The 17,227-nt window shown below is 35.2% G+C and overlaps 1 protein-coding gene across 3 annotated transcripts in view; it reads right to left on the bottom strand.

Moving 5' to 3' along the window:
• LOC149569632 (GTP-binding protein) overlaps positions 1–17,227 on the bottom strand; it is a 242,567-nt gene that overhangs the window by 59,645 nt on the left and 165,695 nt on the right. For all 3 annotated transcript variants that reach the window (XM_089822343.1, XM_089822345.1, XM_089822344.1), the window contains one exon: positions 11,107–11,292. In XM_089822343.1, coding sequence (XP_089678469.1) covers positions 11,107–11,292 — 186 coding nt within the window. The remainder of the gene's footprint in view (positions 1–11,106; positions 11,293–17,227) is intronic.

Genomic DNA, 17,227 nt, shown 5'->3' with positions numbered 1-17,227 from the left:
GAGAAAAGAAAAATATCAAGGCAAATAGCTCTTTATAGTACATATAGAAATACAATTAAGAAAGAGACTACAATGAGTAGATAAACGTAATATTCAAAGATAATAAATACTTATCTGTACATCAACATTCTTGATACAAGTTGCTCCAATGAAGGTCAATATGAAAAAACTCAGAAAATGGCTCCATATAAGTATTTGTCAAATAGTGAGAATGGGACATTGGTTATTATTCCCCCCACAATGTAAAATTCCCACTCTTATATCTTTGAACAATTCTTCTACATTCAATTTTTTTCCTTAGTGTTGAACGTTCCACCTAAAATGCATTTGTCCAGCATCCTTTCTACAATCACTTTAGAAAGCACAATATGCATATAATCTGAATCTTCTGCTACAAGAGATATAACTAGTGGAATATTAGTATCAAGAGATTTGTTGTCACTAATTTCATCAACTATTTAACAACACCAAAGTGGTATTGGGAATGGAAACAACAATATATACATCAATTTGTCGTTTGCATTCTTTTTACTGTCCAAACTGCACTAGGAATGATACGGTCATTTCAGTAATCACAAGACCAGGTTTTAATATTCGTAAAGTGGAATGGGAACCCTTCCCTTAAAGAGAAAATTGTGGGGTTTCTTCCTCAAAGAGATTTACAACCAATCTTAATTGCACTTGTTATATTGTCATTGTAGCTTGTTGTTATATAGTATATTCTCCTTACAAGAAGATTGCAACATCAATAAAATGACTAATCATATAAATGCCAATCGTATGGATTTAAGTTTATAATAATAGATATCGATATGTTACAAAACCAAATCAGATGTGTTACTATTGCGTCCCATGGGTATATTGCAACATGCCCATGTATATTCATTGCACTAATTTTCACCTTACATGTATGTTGCGATTATTAAATAGAACTAAGAATGACGTCGTATAATTTATGCTATAACAAAGGCTCAAGCTGAATACTTATGTAAAAAATACCTTTTGTGAAAAAGGATTCTCTACATTTTCTTGAAGCAATGATATATATCACATTATAATGATAGAAGCCTCCAGCATATGGAATGAAGAAAGATAAACGAGCTTCCCTATGTTAAAAGTTAGAAGCCCTATGAGTTATGTGTTAGGTACCTCCATCCCATAGACTATGCTTCACAACAAATCACATTTTGATGGTTGACGCCAGATGTAAGTGTTCAACCAACAACATTGCCACAACATACTTCATTGCCAACATGTGTTAGATACTATTCATGCAATGATATTATGAAAACATTGAGCATATTTCATAAAAAACTATGAACAAAAAATATATATAAGTATCAACTGACTTAAGCAACTCTCGATAAAAGTCTCCTTAATATGTTGTTTTCTCTTTTCTTTAATTTGGATCAATATCTTCGATACTTTATTTTCCTTGATCTTATAGGTCACCTCATATCCTTGCCATTTATTCCCTTATTAGCTATTTCTCGCCAGTTCGTTGTTTACGTTTTTACCTAAACTTATTTTATGAGGAAATTGATGACAAGCCTATTATGAGAAGAAGTTTCTTAAAAATCAGATGTAAGATAGCTAGGAAATGTTGCCAAGTGATCATTGATAGTGGAAATTTTGATAATGTGACATATGAGGAGTTGGTTAACAAATTGCAGTTGCAGAGACTAAGACACCCTAAGCCTTATCATGTTACTTGGATCTAGAAGGAGCATAGATTACTTGTAAGTGAGCAATGCCTTGTTAAATTCAAAATCATCATGATGAAGCCTTGTGTGACATTATGTCTATTCATTGTTGTCATATTCTTTTGGGTAGACCTTGGCAGTATGATAGACAAGCTTTGCATGATGGTAGATTGAATTAGTATACTATTTGGGTTGATGGAAAGAAACATATATTGTTGTCTTTAGTAGGAAAAGTTTGATAAGAATCACTATACCATAGTTAGAGTATGTTTGGTTATAGGTAATAAATTTGTTAAGGATGTGAAGGAGCAAAATGTTTGCTTTTCTTTGATTTCTACAAAGATTGAGAAACAAGATGAGTGAGAACATGCACCTGAGATTGAATCCTTGTTAGCGAAGTTTCAAAAGATTATTTCTGATAATGTACCTAAAGGTTTACCTCCTATGAGAAGTATAAGTCATTGTATGGATTTGATATTTGGAGCTAGCTTGCTTAATTATGCACAGCATGGATTGACAGTTGATGAAAAGGTTGAATTGAATAGATAAATGCAAGAATTGCTTGAGAAGGGTCTGATTAGAGAATGTTTGAGTCCTTGTGCAGTACCTATTGGGTTAGCACCTAAGAAGAATGGAGAATGGAGGATAAACACTAATTCTAGAGGTATAAACAAGATAACAGTGAAATCTATATTTCCTTTGCCTAGGATGGATGACATAATGGATAGTTTGAGTAAAGCAAAGTATTTTACAAAGATTGATTTGAAAAGCGGCTATCATTAAATCGGAATTAGAGAAGGAGATGAATGGAAAACTGCTTTTAAGACTAATGAGTGTTTGTATGAATGCCTGCTTATGCCTTTCGGTTTAACTAATGCACCTAGTACTTTTATGAGGCTAATGAATGAGGTTTTGAAGAAATTCCTGGGTAATTTCGTGATTATATATCTTGATGACATTTTGACATTCAGTTAAATTAAGGAAGAACACCTGACGCATATCAGACAAGTATCGCAAAAATTGAAAGAGAAGATTAACTAAAGAAATGTTCATTCATGAAGGAAGAAATTGTGTATCTTGGTTTTGTGATTTCAGTTGATGGTTTGAAGATGGGTCTTGAAATGCTGAAAGTTATCCTTGATTGGCCTAACACTTGAGAATGTTGATGAGGTAAGATCATTTCATGGATTAGTAAGTTTTTATAGAAAGTTCATCAAAAACTTCAGTTCTATTTGTAATGCTATGACTGAGACTATGTAATGTCCCCTCTTTAGTTCGACATGACATTGATCATGGATTTTGCCTATTCCAGACTCTCGTAGGCAAATGGTGTGGAGAGAGAGTCAATTCTGTGGATCAGATGGTCATATCTTGCTCTTGAAGAAGTGTTAAGAGGTTATATTTTATTATTATGTGTTATTGGGGCCTACATGTTATAATTTTAAGTTAAGTTGCACTTTTTATTTTATAAAATTACTTTATTATAAAAAGTGCATTATAATGAGATTTTATAAAGGATGTTTCTAGAAGTTCTAGCAACTTCTTAGAAAAGTGAATAAATAGAGGGTTGGGCCTCTCATTTTGGATAGGCCTGGATTTGAGATTTCTTCTACTTCTTCCATTGTGGAGCAAATTTGTAGTCTCTTGGGTCTGCAAATTATTATTTGATCTTTGGGAACGAATCACTCCCTAGGATTGGCGACTTTGAGGGTGTGAAATATCACCTAAATTGTTGCATTTGAGGAGTTGGTAATTCAGCCATCTCATTTGGACTTCATTGAGATTCAGTTATAAGGGTTTACTTTGGTTGGAATAAGGGTTTCAGTTGTGCCCTAGCATTTGTGGATTGATTAAAAGGGTTTGAAGACACAGTTGTGCATTATTTTCAAACTGCCAGTCCAGGGTTTGGACCCACGTTTTTGCTCATAACTCCTAATTGGCTTGACGGATGAATTTCATATTTTAGGGGGTTATTCAGCAACCCTAGGCGCCCAGATTTATTGCTTTTGTAGTGACAAAAAACGCTGCAGTATTTTTATCTAGCAGCCGTACCAGGCCGTACCTGTACGGCCCTGTCAGTTGGGCAGCAACAGCAATTTTGTGAGTCGGTTTGGGGCAGATTGTGAGGTTTTCGTGTGGCATTAATTCAGCATTCATATCCGGCAAAATTGGAGCTATTTCAGGTGCACAAACTGAAGTTTTGATTGCCAAAATATTGCATGTTATGGATTAGAACAGTCAGCAGTCAGCACTGTCATTGCATAAATAGTTATTTCCAGTCATTAATAACTGTTGTAAAAGTTTCGTCATTTGCATTCCAAATCTGAACTGGGTTATTGTTCATGTCATAACATTGCATTGTCAAGAGCTTGATGTATTAGAAGTGCATAGTTGTGACAGTCTCTCATTGTAATCAGTTCTATCTGCTGTCATAAAATCAGAATTGCATTGGACTTCATATTTGAGTTTCATATTGTCATCTATCTCTTAGATTGGTAGTGTTATAATCTGGAATTGTTGTTCATACATTATTGGCATCATATATTGAGGTTTCGTTGTACAACAATTAGTAATATTGCAGCCTTATTCGGTTACATGCCAACTGTTTGACAAAATTCCTAAGTCCAATTTGAGGGTTTCAGTGGCCTTTATAGTAAGGATCATTACAGACTATGAGGGGAGATAAAAAAGGATTTCAAATGGACACATGGAGCACAAAAGAGTTTTGAAACATTGAAACTAAAGATTGCAGAATTGCAAACACTTGCTTTGTCTGATTTCAATAAAGTTTTTCAAGTTGAATATGATGCTAGTGGAAGTGCTATAGGAGTTTTTTTGAGTGAAGAAGGAAGACTTGTAGCTTTCTTTAGTGAGAAATTGAATGATGCTAAGAGAAAATATTCATTTTATGATCAAGAATTCTATGCTATTATTCAAGCTTTGAAAAAATGGAGACATTATTTGATGCCTAAAAATTTTGTGTTGTATACTGACCATAAAGTTTTGCAGTATTTGGGAAGTCAGCATAAATTGAATCAAACACACATGAAGTGGGTTGAGTTTTTGCATAACTTTTTCTTTTCATTGAAACATAAGAGTGGAGAGTCAAACAAGGTTGTTGATGCTTTGAGCAGAAGAACGAATTTACTAAAAAAAATGAGAGTTGAGGTACTTGGTTTTAATGATTTGAAGTATTTGTGTAAAACTAATCTTGATTTTGTAGAACCTTGGAAAACTTTTAAAGATCAAATGGTGAGAGAAAAGTGAGTGGATAATTTCATTCAGGAAGATATGTTGTTTAAGGGAATTCAGTTGTGCATACCAAGATCTATGAGAGAGAACATCATGAAGGAGAAGCATACAGGTGGACTTGCTAGACATTTTGGGATTGATAAGACAGTAAGGTTGATTTCAGATAGATACTTTTGGCCCCAAATTTATAAGGATGTGCAGAAGATGGTTAGAATTTGCAAAATTTGTCAAACAACAAAAGGAACTAGTCAGAATTTGGGATTGTATTTACCATTGCCACTACCTGATAAGCCTTGGGAAGATATTAGTATGGATTTTGTTCATGGTTCGCCTAGAACTTAGAGAGGTAATGATTCTATTTTGGTAGTAGTTCACAAATTTTCAAATATGACTCATTTCATACCTTGTAAAACCACATCTGATGCAATACACATGGCTGAATTATTCTTTAAGGAAGTGGTAAGATTGCATGGTTTTCCTAAGACTATTGTTTCAGATAGGGATACTAAATTTACTAGTTATTTTTGGAGGACACTTTGGAAGAAGCTGAATATAGAATTGAAGTTTAGTTCTACATTTCATCTACAAACAAAATGGACAAACTGAACTTGTGAACAAGAGTTTGGATAACTTGTTGAGATGTTTAGTTGGAGATAAGCCTGTTAATTGGGATTTAATTTTGGCATAAGCAGAGTTTGCATATAATAACAATGTGAATAGAAGTACTAAGAAGACACCATGTGAGATTGTTATGGGAATGAATCCTAAGGGGATTATTTATTGAGGAATATGAACCTTGAGACAAAAAGAAATGTTGAAGCTGAGGAATATGAAGATTTCATGAAGACTTTACATGAGGAAGTGAAAATGAACTTGGAAGACAGTAACTTGGGATACAAATAGAAAAATAATAAAAGGAAAAGACAAATCTTTTGAAGTTGGAGAAGAGGTTATGATTCATTTGAAGAAAAACAGATTTCTAGTTGGTACCTACAATAAGTTGAAGATGAAGAAGTTTGGTCATTGTAAGATTCTGAGGAAGTTTGACAATGGAAATGCTTTTGAAGTTGAATTACTTGAAGACATGGACATTTCACCTATATTCGACATTCCAAATATCTTTGAATATTTCGAATTCGATGATGAGGCAAAAAAAAACTTGGATGACCCTAAGAAGAAGACGGGCAATATTGAAAGAATTTTAAAGAGTAGAGTAAGCAAGAGAACCATAGGAAAAGATTACATGGAATACCTAGTTCAATGCAAAGACAAGTCAGTTGAAGATAGTTCACGGCTTACACAAGCTGAGTTGGATCTTTATGATTCATGTCAGAATATCACTAATGCCTGAAGTGGACATCAATTCTTTATTAAACCCAAGTGTTTGATGCAGGAGCATCTTGGATCTTTGAGCAATCTTGCATCAAGTAAAAATATTTCTTGTTTTCTCCACCAGTTTGTTGTTTACAAAGAAGTCGTTGCTTTCAATTTCTTGCGGTCCGTAGTTGATACCATGTCGATGATCTATCTTAGATGCTTATCCTAAGTGCGTGAGTTCTAATGTTTTATATTTCTCGAATTTTGTGTCGTTCTTTGTGGTCCTTGTTTCTTGTTGTTTTCATCTAACATAGCATGTTGTTTTGTTTGGCACGATTTCCTATGCTTATGTGGTGTCTTGCGCAATTAAGAACCAATTCCAAACACACGTGTGGACCTACCATTATTTGCGTGTGATTTTATATTGTCCTTTGCTTGGATTTTGGTTTACTCTTCCAAGATTGGACCTATAATGTAATTAAATGTTGGACTAGCAGACATGTGGCTTAGCTAGCTATAAAAGAAGATTGGTTAGATGCAAGAAAGTAGCATTCCTAGAGGAATACAAGATAGAGATGCGAGCTTGGACTCAAGTTTCATAATTTCATTTGTATATGGCTGCAACCCAAAAGGCCTCACAATCGGGCATGTTGTGGTTTCCTTATATGTGAAGTTAAATAATTGCACCTATGATTATGCTGCATCTTGCCTTGTGTTCTCTATGGTTATCTGATTTCTGTGTATAACTTCCTTGTGTAACTCTGGGCAAGGGAGTGTTGGTAAGTTTAAGTTGAGTTTATTCCTCCCTTTCACCCTTAACCCTACATCAAGCAAGCAAGAGGAAGGCCCCTTTTTCTAACATTAGCCATAAACAACAATAATTGGGGTCTTAACTCATATCTTACAAGCTTCCAACTACAATTATGAATGTACTCACCTACAAACATTTGAATATTTTACTGTAGGTTCTAAGAGGAAAATAGAGTGGAAATACCCCAAGCCTTCAAAAGCTATCCATTCAATTTTTTCCTCTGCCTTATGCATTTTTTCTATGTAAATCCATTTGAAGTTTGGTTGAGGCCATTCTACAAAGAAGCGCAACAAGGTTACACACCAAATGCTTCAATAATGTAGATTTTGTGTGATACAACCTTCAATTTTGCACACAAAAAATTGACATAAAAAGTCATTTTGAATTGGATGATAGTGATCATTATAGTGCCTAGATTGTGTAGGAAGAAGAGACTCACTTGTTCAAAATGTACAAGATTGTCAATTGGAGAGGTGGGCCACAAAGGCTGTAAATGAGGCAAAGAGAGATTAGATTGGATGAAATTGTTGTAAATAGTGTTCAACATGACACAAAGCGAGAGTCACTACCATCTGGTAACGAGGTAATGTAGCAAGTACATACTTCGAGCCTAGCCTAGCCAAGTTCAAGGGCTATAACCTCTCCTCAATCTATTACTGGAATAGGAAAGGGTCAATTTAAATTCTTCTAATTCTAACTTGCTTAGAGATGTAATTTATGATAATGATTTTTAAAAAGAATCAACATAAAAATTTCATAATACATATCAATGGTATTCTATTCACATGATGATGCAATTTTATAAACTATTTTTATTCAACTCTAATAGTAAACAATTCCCCAATGTTTTACAGGCTTATTTGGTACATTCTATAGTTGACTTTTGCATAAAATTTATTTTTTTGAAAAAACTTAAGATCCTTTCTACGTTGTTGAGTTTGAAGAGTTGGAAAAATTTTGTTCTATCATGTTCAAATTGAATATGAGCTTCCAAACTTTAGATCAGACAATTCAATCTTGAATTGAGTTTACCATTCTAATCAAAAGCAAAAACTTGTCTTATCGAAGGGTTTCATATTTCTCTCCATTTAAAAAACAGTCCTTTGAAAAAGTGATAGGAGGGAAGGTTTCCAAATTTCTCTACATAGATCTCTTAGATTATCTTAAAGGTTCTAGATGGCCCTTTCCTTCATGATTATTCTTCATAGTAAGTTATTCAATTGTAATATAGGTTTTTTGCTAAGTTACCAGTTCAAGTACGGGTTCAAAGAACCGGTTTGCTAGTACGACAAAATTTTGAAATGCAGTTTGGGTTCGTTAGTACAAAAACATGTAAATATTATATATTTATATATAAAAATACATATGCATGTATGCAGCCAAGAAGAATAAATTAAGATTAGAATGCCACATAGTATCATAAAACCAAAAAAAAACTCTATAAACTTGTAATCATAACATCATATCTTTTATCAACACCAAAATATTAAAATAATATCAAGTCCAAGTATCACTGATTTGACTTTCAACAATTAGAACTTTATACTAAGTTTTAATCATCTAATGGATTATCTAAATCTTCATCTTCTTCTCATCTTCAAAGGAATTAGTTGATTCACAAATGTGCCAATGTCAATGGGGTCAGCTGCACTAACGACTTTCTTCTTTCTAATTTGTTGAATCCTTATTACGTTTTCACTGTACAAAGAGCTTGTTAGTTTGTAATTAACATCCTACTTGAAAAATGCTATATAAGTAGCTTGCAACTCCCTTCACCTATTAAAGATGTTGTTTAATGTTAAAATTATCATTTATCACAATACAAAGCATCCAATTATTCGGTCAGGGGTCATTATCAGCAATTCAATATAAAAATTTCACTGGAAGATATATTGAGTGCTAGTTTAATTTGATGTAATAAATATCCAAACTTAAGCATTTTGTTTTGTAATATTGAAGATCTTTATTCAAATTCTGGAATAATCATTTTCTACACTAAATTATGGAATGTATCTCAGTGGAACTATACCTGGCTCGCACTCAGTCTGCCTGGGTCTGCCCAGGTTCGACCATGGTTCTACGTAGGTTCAGCCAGGAGGAACCAGCTTGCCTGGATTCTAACCCAAGTGGAACCAGCACCAGAACCAAGGACTAGTTCGAAGGGCTGGGGGAGAACTGGGTAACTACGGTTTTCTGAGGTCCACCACAGGCCTCTCTTGGTGTGTGATACTGTAAATCTTATATATAGTGTGATTACACTTCCCAACTTCAGCATATGTTTGATCAGGATATACTAAGTAGTAGAAAAATCATAGTCTTGAGAATAAACCAATATCTCATGCAAGAATACTAAAGGTATGAGCAATAGTCAATAAATACAAGAAGATTACTGGGAGTTGAGACAAAAGTAGGACTAGGAGGTATCACAAAGAACCCATAGTGCACATATCTAGTTCTCAATTAAGTTTGATGCATATCTTAGAGCTTACGAGTTAAACAACTCTAAGAATATCAGGTTCCAAGTTGACCTTTCTTGAAACACATTGAACTGTATCCTTTTATCAAAATTACCACCCAATACTAGTTCAAAAGGCTCCAAAATTATCAGGCTTCAAATTAACAGTCATGAAAACTGTTGAACTGTATCTCTAATCACAGAGACCACCCATTAATGGAAGCAGCTATAAGTTATTGGTTGTTATTGCATCAATAACCAATGTCCAGCTATAACATATTACATTTCCCTTTCGGAAACCACTGTGTCCTGATAGAGAAGCATGGAGAAAAATATGTCGGTTATCTGACAACTCTGGCAGTTAGAACTCTATCTACAATAATATAAAGGTTGTCATATGAAATTAATAAATTATAAACAGAACTCAAAGACGTAAGGAAACTAAAGAGAACAGCAGAAACTGTGATTGTTGCAACAAATTGGGGTTTAAACCCTTATACAGTATAATTTAAAAGCTATGCCACAGTCATTCAAAGTAGAATGTGTTGAGGCTTTACTGCCACCGTGAATTTATTCTGAACATTAAAATGTTTTCTAAGGATATTATTTCCACACTTTTATGTTGCAATGTGGAAAAGCATCTCTTTAGTTTTGGAGGCAACTATAGAAGCCATCATAGTTAAAAGGTTCATCAAAAATTTAGCTTTCATGATAATCTCAAGCTCTTATTTATGTGTTATCTTATCATAGTAGAATAACATTATTTACTTGCTATTTATTGATGCTCTTTGCATCCAAATCTGATTGCTCATTCCTATTATTTTACTTTCCTAAATATCTGCAATGAATACATAAGACTACAATATATGTTATTGCATAACCTAAAATTAAGCAAGACAACAATAAAGATGAAATATTTTTAACTACAGAATATGGAAATGGTCTCTTGCTATGAAACCAAAGATACTTTTATGTTCCTGTTGTAAATCATTGGATGTTGGCTATACATGGATATACAAACCTTAGGTAAATCTCTGAAATAGTAGATGTAGTTGACAGTAAAAGTGATAACCATTTTAACTTGCAACACATGATGAGTATAGAAACTGACAAAACTATCTAACAGGTTGGCCAAAAAAAAAAGAAGAATCAACTGTTTAGAGCTTAGACAGCTAATTAGAAACATGAACTCCATCACAGCTCCATAGACAGAAATTCTACATGCAACAATTTCTGGGTTCTAGACAATTATAGTAAAATTAATCAAAACTCGAGTTTAACCAAAAAAATCTTAGAAACTCAACCCATATGGCCTTTAATGTAAAATTCTAAAACTCCTAGAATTAATTTTAAAATATTCTTTATGGCCAGTATCGTTGAGTTTTTCTACTCATAATGTTCATCATATTATGCATATTTATTATTATTTTATTCACTGTATCTCAGGAAGTCTTTTTCAAATGTCTTGGTTTATAAATATAATATCAATGCAAACTAGCCTTATCATTGAAACAACATTAAATTTCAATAAGAAAAATAAATCAGCACAAAGACCAAGACAAATATACCTGGGGTAGAATTCTCTGGATTTCTTCAGGCACCAGCTCCATAACTCTTTCTCGTAATTTTGCATTTTCTTTTCCTTTTAAGAGATCCATTTTATTCACTACAACAACCAAGCCCCGCCCTTCCTCAGTTATACGGCGAGCTAGAGCAATTTCTGAATGTCGCATACTAGTTCTTGCTTGTGCTATCTGTACACAGTGTATGGGACATGGTAAAATTTTAGTATGGGACACATTGTGCTATATATATGCACTCCGAGATGTTCTCTCAAATTAAGCCAAAATATTTGTTACAAAACAAAAAAACAAAAAAAATTGGATACAACGGACTACTGGTTTATCAAACAACCCTGTTTCACATACAAAGAATCATGCAACAACCGACAAGTGCTTTACAAATGCATGTCACAAGGCTTATGTTAATCCTTGAAGTTGTTCAAGCAACAGTTGCGAATGGACAAGTATACCAACCCTATTGCCCTTTGCAATATGATATATTTAATAGTGTCAACACTCATTGTTTCAATAAGTCAGCAACTGTTTCAAAGAGCTAAACCACAGACAATATCTGACTGTCCTGAAAATGAAATTAGTTAAAAAAAAATGGGCTGATGTTGGTAAGAGGTTGGGAATGTTTGCCTCGTAGGGTGTAGTTTAATGCATACGAGAAAGTTCTGTAAATGTAACAGAACACAGTAATATCAGAGAACTCACAAATGCTTCTTTAATAATTCCATTAGATGCCTAAAATGTAGGATACCAATTACTCAACAGCAACTCCACAATGCCAACACAATAATGATTTCGCTGGGATATGAGTACATGACATATAAAGGTTGAAGGGGTGTGAGCACCAGCCGTTAGGACCATTTTCAACTACCTACCCTTCAACCAAACTAACAAGTACTAACAACACTTAATTTTACTTGACAACATCATCCCCTCCTCACCCCCAGTCTAGAGGACAGACAAAAAAAATTGTAGATAATGACAAGTCACAAGACGAAACAAATGTGCAAATGAATCAAGACTGAAGTGGGGGTTGAGAGAACGTCCCTAATGAGGAAGGTGCTAGTGGTAGTGTAGAGATGGCAGTTGAGCTCACAACTCATGAACTTGGTTCATCCTATGGCACAGGTCCCTTTGCGCAAGTATCTGCCGCTCTTGAGCGCTCTTCACTATGAAAGCAGCCTCCAAAATCCGTTCCTCTTTTTATCTACCTACTCTAGGGTTGTCATAAGTCGACTCTCCAGAGCTGCTACCTACTCTCAGTGTTGCTTCTCCAAAGCAGCCACCACATCCCTATGTTGTGTCTCTAAACCAACCATTTGATCTTGTTGTCATGCTAACTCATCCTTCTTTTGCACCAATGTGTACTTCACCAACTATAGTCAAGTGGCAAGCTCCTCTTGAGCTGCTATAACAACCACAAACTCAGCCTCGACCCCTGCCCCTAGGTGCTTAGCTCTCCTCAGCTCATAGTACACCTATTTAAAACTCTACTCCACTTGTCGGAGTAAAATATGGATTCGGCTCTCCACAACTAGCTCCTGGACTCTCCATACCTCCATCTCTGGAATCTTTGTAGTAGGCCATCCTCTGCTCTCTAAACACTGCTCAAACTCCTGAGCACACCTACATATAAAAAACTCTAACAAGTGTGTCACCACGTCATCGACCATCCCTAGGGCATACGTCTTTATCGAGACAACAGATTTGTCATGCACTAGCCTCCATCTCCCTTAGAAACTGCTTTATGACATCTATCCTATCCTAAGAATCAAGTACCAGGTGTCGCAATGGTTGCAGTTGGGGTCCCAATGGTTGTGGTTGAGGACATCTTTTCTTGACCTCCTCACAATGCACAATAGCATCCACCATAGGAACATCCTCCACAACTTGTATAGTTGTGTCCTCCACCTGATGGATATCAAGTTCCATGGGTTATGTACAACCTTCAACGAGATAATCAATGTCAACAATTTTCGACTACCTATGTTGTGGTGTGGCAAGGGGAGGTCCAAGGGGTGCCATAGGTGTAAGCTGAAATTATGCAAACCAAGAGTCCACGAGCGCCTCCTCTAAGATCTATAACTCTGCTGCCTCCTCTCAAAGCATTGTTGCGGTGTCCACTACTCCATCCATGGCAACCACTATCTATTTGTTGGTTGTTTGGCCACCTCCATGGTCGACTTTGTAGGTATTCTTATCTTGGATACCAGCTCTACTACTAATTCTCGTTATTCTAGTGCACGGGCAACCACTGTTGGATGTATAGTTGAAGGTGTCATAGTAACCGGGAACTTCAATTGACGCCACTGTCCCAACAAATGAAGTAGGTGTAGTCAATTAGGAAACTCCAGAAAGAAGTGGTGGGATAAATAAGACTCTCAAGGTGTCACCACCCAATGGTAGGGGTGTGTCTACTTTGGATCCTACCCAAAAGTCCATTATCTCTCCCTTAGTCGTGTGACTATCTCGGCCAACCATCTGAAAGCTATCTCCCCTTGCTCCAAAAGTGTTACCCGATTTTTCCTGACCACTATTCCCGATGTACTCCTCATAAATTAGACTCTAATGCCACCATTTAGTGCTTCCTCTTTTGTCTCGACTATGCATCACTCATGTCCAAGTGTCACCAACATAGAATAGGTCGATGCATAGGCTCCACACGACCTTGAGGCTTCACCTCCATTTTTTCTATAGGTATCAATGTGCAAGTGGCCTCAAGAAAACATGATGGCACAATCCACCATGTAAGATGTCTTGTGTTGCAATGTCATGAATTCATATATCCTATCAAGAAGTAGGGAAAACCAATTGAACACAATGTTGTTCTTGATGTCATTCATCAAGACATTCTGAGGTAGCGCAATATCTGAGGCTTGACGAGAGCTTGTGAGGCTGCTCTTGACAACAGCTATCAAACATCTCCACTCACCAGCTGCAACAAAGGACTTTTTTATTGCACGGCTCTTGGAGGTGTTAGCTATCAAGTCCATTTGTGCCAGTGTAAAGTTCTTGTAAACCAATTTTGTTAGTCATTATTTCACTTCCTTAGTCATCTTTTCACTGTTTTTTCAATCTTTTTCCCTATATTCCCTACAATGCCTAAAACCTAGTAAACTCAATTGATGTAAGAGTAATAGTGATGTTGTGTCTGAGATACTCAAAAATACACTTGCAATTGTGTTGAAGGTCTCTACCTCATCTACAAGGACCCTCTCAAATCTCAGATACAAAATACTATAATCTATATTGCTTAATGCACCAGCATACGTCTAAGGCTCTCCTTAATAAGATCATTCTCTGGAATCTCTTGCCACCTTGTCTTGCATCCGATGTCATTCAAACTGTCAAATGTAACATTATGTGGTGTAACTTCAACTATTTCAGTTTGCATTTGCACCTTCAGCTTTTTTTGTTTCTTGCATGTATCTATATCTATCTTTCTTGCAATCTTCACACTTGGTAGCAACACTCTTTTGTCTTAATCCATGGAAAAACTGTACCTTAATGGTGATGATGACGACAACGCCTACAACTACTTTTTCCAACTCTTTTTAGTTCATTATTGTTCCTGAATAAATAAATAACGGCCTTGTTGTTTTCTGTAAAAAATACATATCAACAAAATTCATTTAGGGCAACCTTAATATGGCACGTGCTATTCTCTTCTCCTTCTACAATCTGAATGTAAATACTATGGGTACCATCGGTGTGTCTCCCTGTAATGTATCTCTTTCCATAAGAGTTTACTAATGTATCTCGTTATAGAACACAATGCGTTCTCTCTTAGACTCCATTCTTCTTATGTTTTGTCTTCCCTTTTCTCTTGTGCAATTTTTATAAAATGTCATATGTCGTATTTCTTTCCATTCTATTGTGCTTAGTTTTTCCCTAGCCTACAATTTTATATATCTTACAATCTTTTGTACTCATGACTTCCCATCATAGGCTCCTCTTTGTATGTTGTCTACTACTTCACCATAGGCTAGAATCAATAATGTCTTCCTACATACTGCTCTTCGTATTTTTCATTAATGTGATAAAGGAGTGGTGTTGGCTGAATCATACCTGGCAAAAAAATGTGTTGACATCCAAATTGATTTGTCTTTGTTGTGTGATGCTATGTCTATCACTGTTGGCAACAGACGTGTATGACTTTGTTGAGATTCCTATATTTTTGCTTTCTCATGTGATGTTAAGCCCTTCTAAAGAAGCTGACTGGAATATTCATGTAAAGGTGACTGGAATATGGTAGTTACATTTCATTAACAAAAAAACAAATCTAACTGGAATACTGTGTGCATAAGTTTCTTCTGACATTTTTGGTAAAGAGAATATTTGGATGAAACATAACTGATATTGTGGTGAAAAAATATCGTTTTTTGAAAGCCCTGAGCATTGTGTGTACAAGAATAATGACTGTTCTTCTGGAGATGCAAATTAATCATCGACAAATATATTTTTAAAGAAAAAATTCAAATTTTGACCTTGTTGTTTTGTGCAAATATTCACAAGAACAAACCGTTTTATTTTTCAAAACACTACAAACATATTGTGTTTGTGCTCTTACATATGAAGAGGAAAATAGAGAAAACATATTGGTTTTGAAACGACAAAAACATGATTAGATGCATTCAGCATAGCTAAATAAAAACAAGCATGTATGATTAAAAGGTTATAGGTTTTTAGTGCATGGTGAAGGCGTGTTATCTTGTAGTTTAATTTAATACCTCATAGTGTTGATCGTGTACCTTAGCCAAAGTTGGATGCATGACAGTTAGCATAAACCGCAGTTAGCATACAATTCTAGAAACCAACGCGGCAGATACAAGTGAACAAGAAATGTGACATTCCAAAATTCTAGGTGTTAAAAATTACCAGTGAAGGCATGATGATCTCGGTTAATTACGTCTCATAGGAAGACCGACAATTGTTAGCATTCGCTTTAGATACCTTGAAAGAAAGTAAAGAATATCAAGTGGGTGTTTTTGGATGTAACGAACTTTGTTTTGAGAATATATGTCGTAATTTTGCAATACGATTTATAGAGGTAGGCAAAGAGTACAATATAGGAGTTATATAATTTTTCTTAAGTATGTTAAATATAGCGAATAGGAGCATGTTGATTTAACAGTTTCATTTTGGTGATACACGAAGTAGGAGACAAAGAATGTATTTTGTATAAGCAAGTTCAGAGAAACTGAAGTGTTATGAACTGGAAGACAGGGTGTTGTTCTAAGAATTGGATAAAGCTTTAAAAGGTGAAGTTTTGAGAAAACATCGTGTTATAGATATACTACTTACAGTCATAGCATTTGTTGATACAGAAGTTCTTTGAAAATGTAGTTGATGTCATGACTACTGTTAGTTGTATTTCAAAATACTCTTTCTTATAGCAGCAACAAGTTGCATTTGCATTGGCTGGAGCCATACAATTAACAATAGTTGTAGATCTTGAAAGTTGCAGCCTGTATTTTCTTTGAGAAGGTCAACGCATTGATTTAATAGGTTGCAACCCACTTTTGGAGATGTGATACCATGGTTTTTACCAAAAACAGTTTCCACAAGATAATTTTGTGTTTGTCTCAATTTGTTTTGAATTGTCCTATTGAGGTTTGAAATACTGATTCACCCCTTTCCCCTCGTAATATCCGAACTTCTTTAGGATTCTCTTGATACATAGATCTCATCGCAGCTTTTCCAATTCTTCGCACAATACGCCACTTTCTTCCCTTTCTTGGACGTGCTACATGTTGGGTGGATATTTCTGACAGACGGTTTAGGCAAAATTTAGTCACAAAATAGGTAGACCAGCCACAGCGTGTGAGACAGTCTCTCCTACCTTAAAGGGAAGGCTCCCCCTTCTCACCTTTCCTTGGATCAACTCAAGGTGAGGAAGAGGTTGAGAGATTTTGAAAGGGTATTACCAATATTCTTTCCTCTAACTTTCAAAAAAGAATCCACTTACTTTCGAAACAAGTAATTGGGAAGATGAAACCTCTAACTAGACTTCTATCTAAAGTTGTAAATGGTGATACTAACTCAAAGGCTAGCTGAAAGTGTACCAGTTTGGCTCTAAGTCTGGTCTTAATCTATGCTATAAGAATAACATTTA

The sequence above is a fragment of the Cupressus sempervirens genome, chromosome 3, assembly GCF_028749045.1.
Source record: "Cupressus sempervirens isolate cs-2001-9-10 chromosome 3, ASM2874904v1, whole genome shotgun sequence".
In the NCBI taxonomy this organism is placed as follows: domain Eukaryota; kingdom Viridiplantae; phylum Streptophyta; class Pinopsida; order Cupressales; family Cupressaceae; genus Cupressus; species Cupressus sempervirens.
This window is presented reverse-complemented; position numbering and strand designations above follow the sequence as displayed.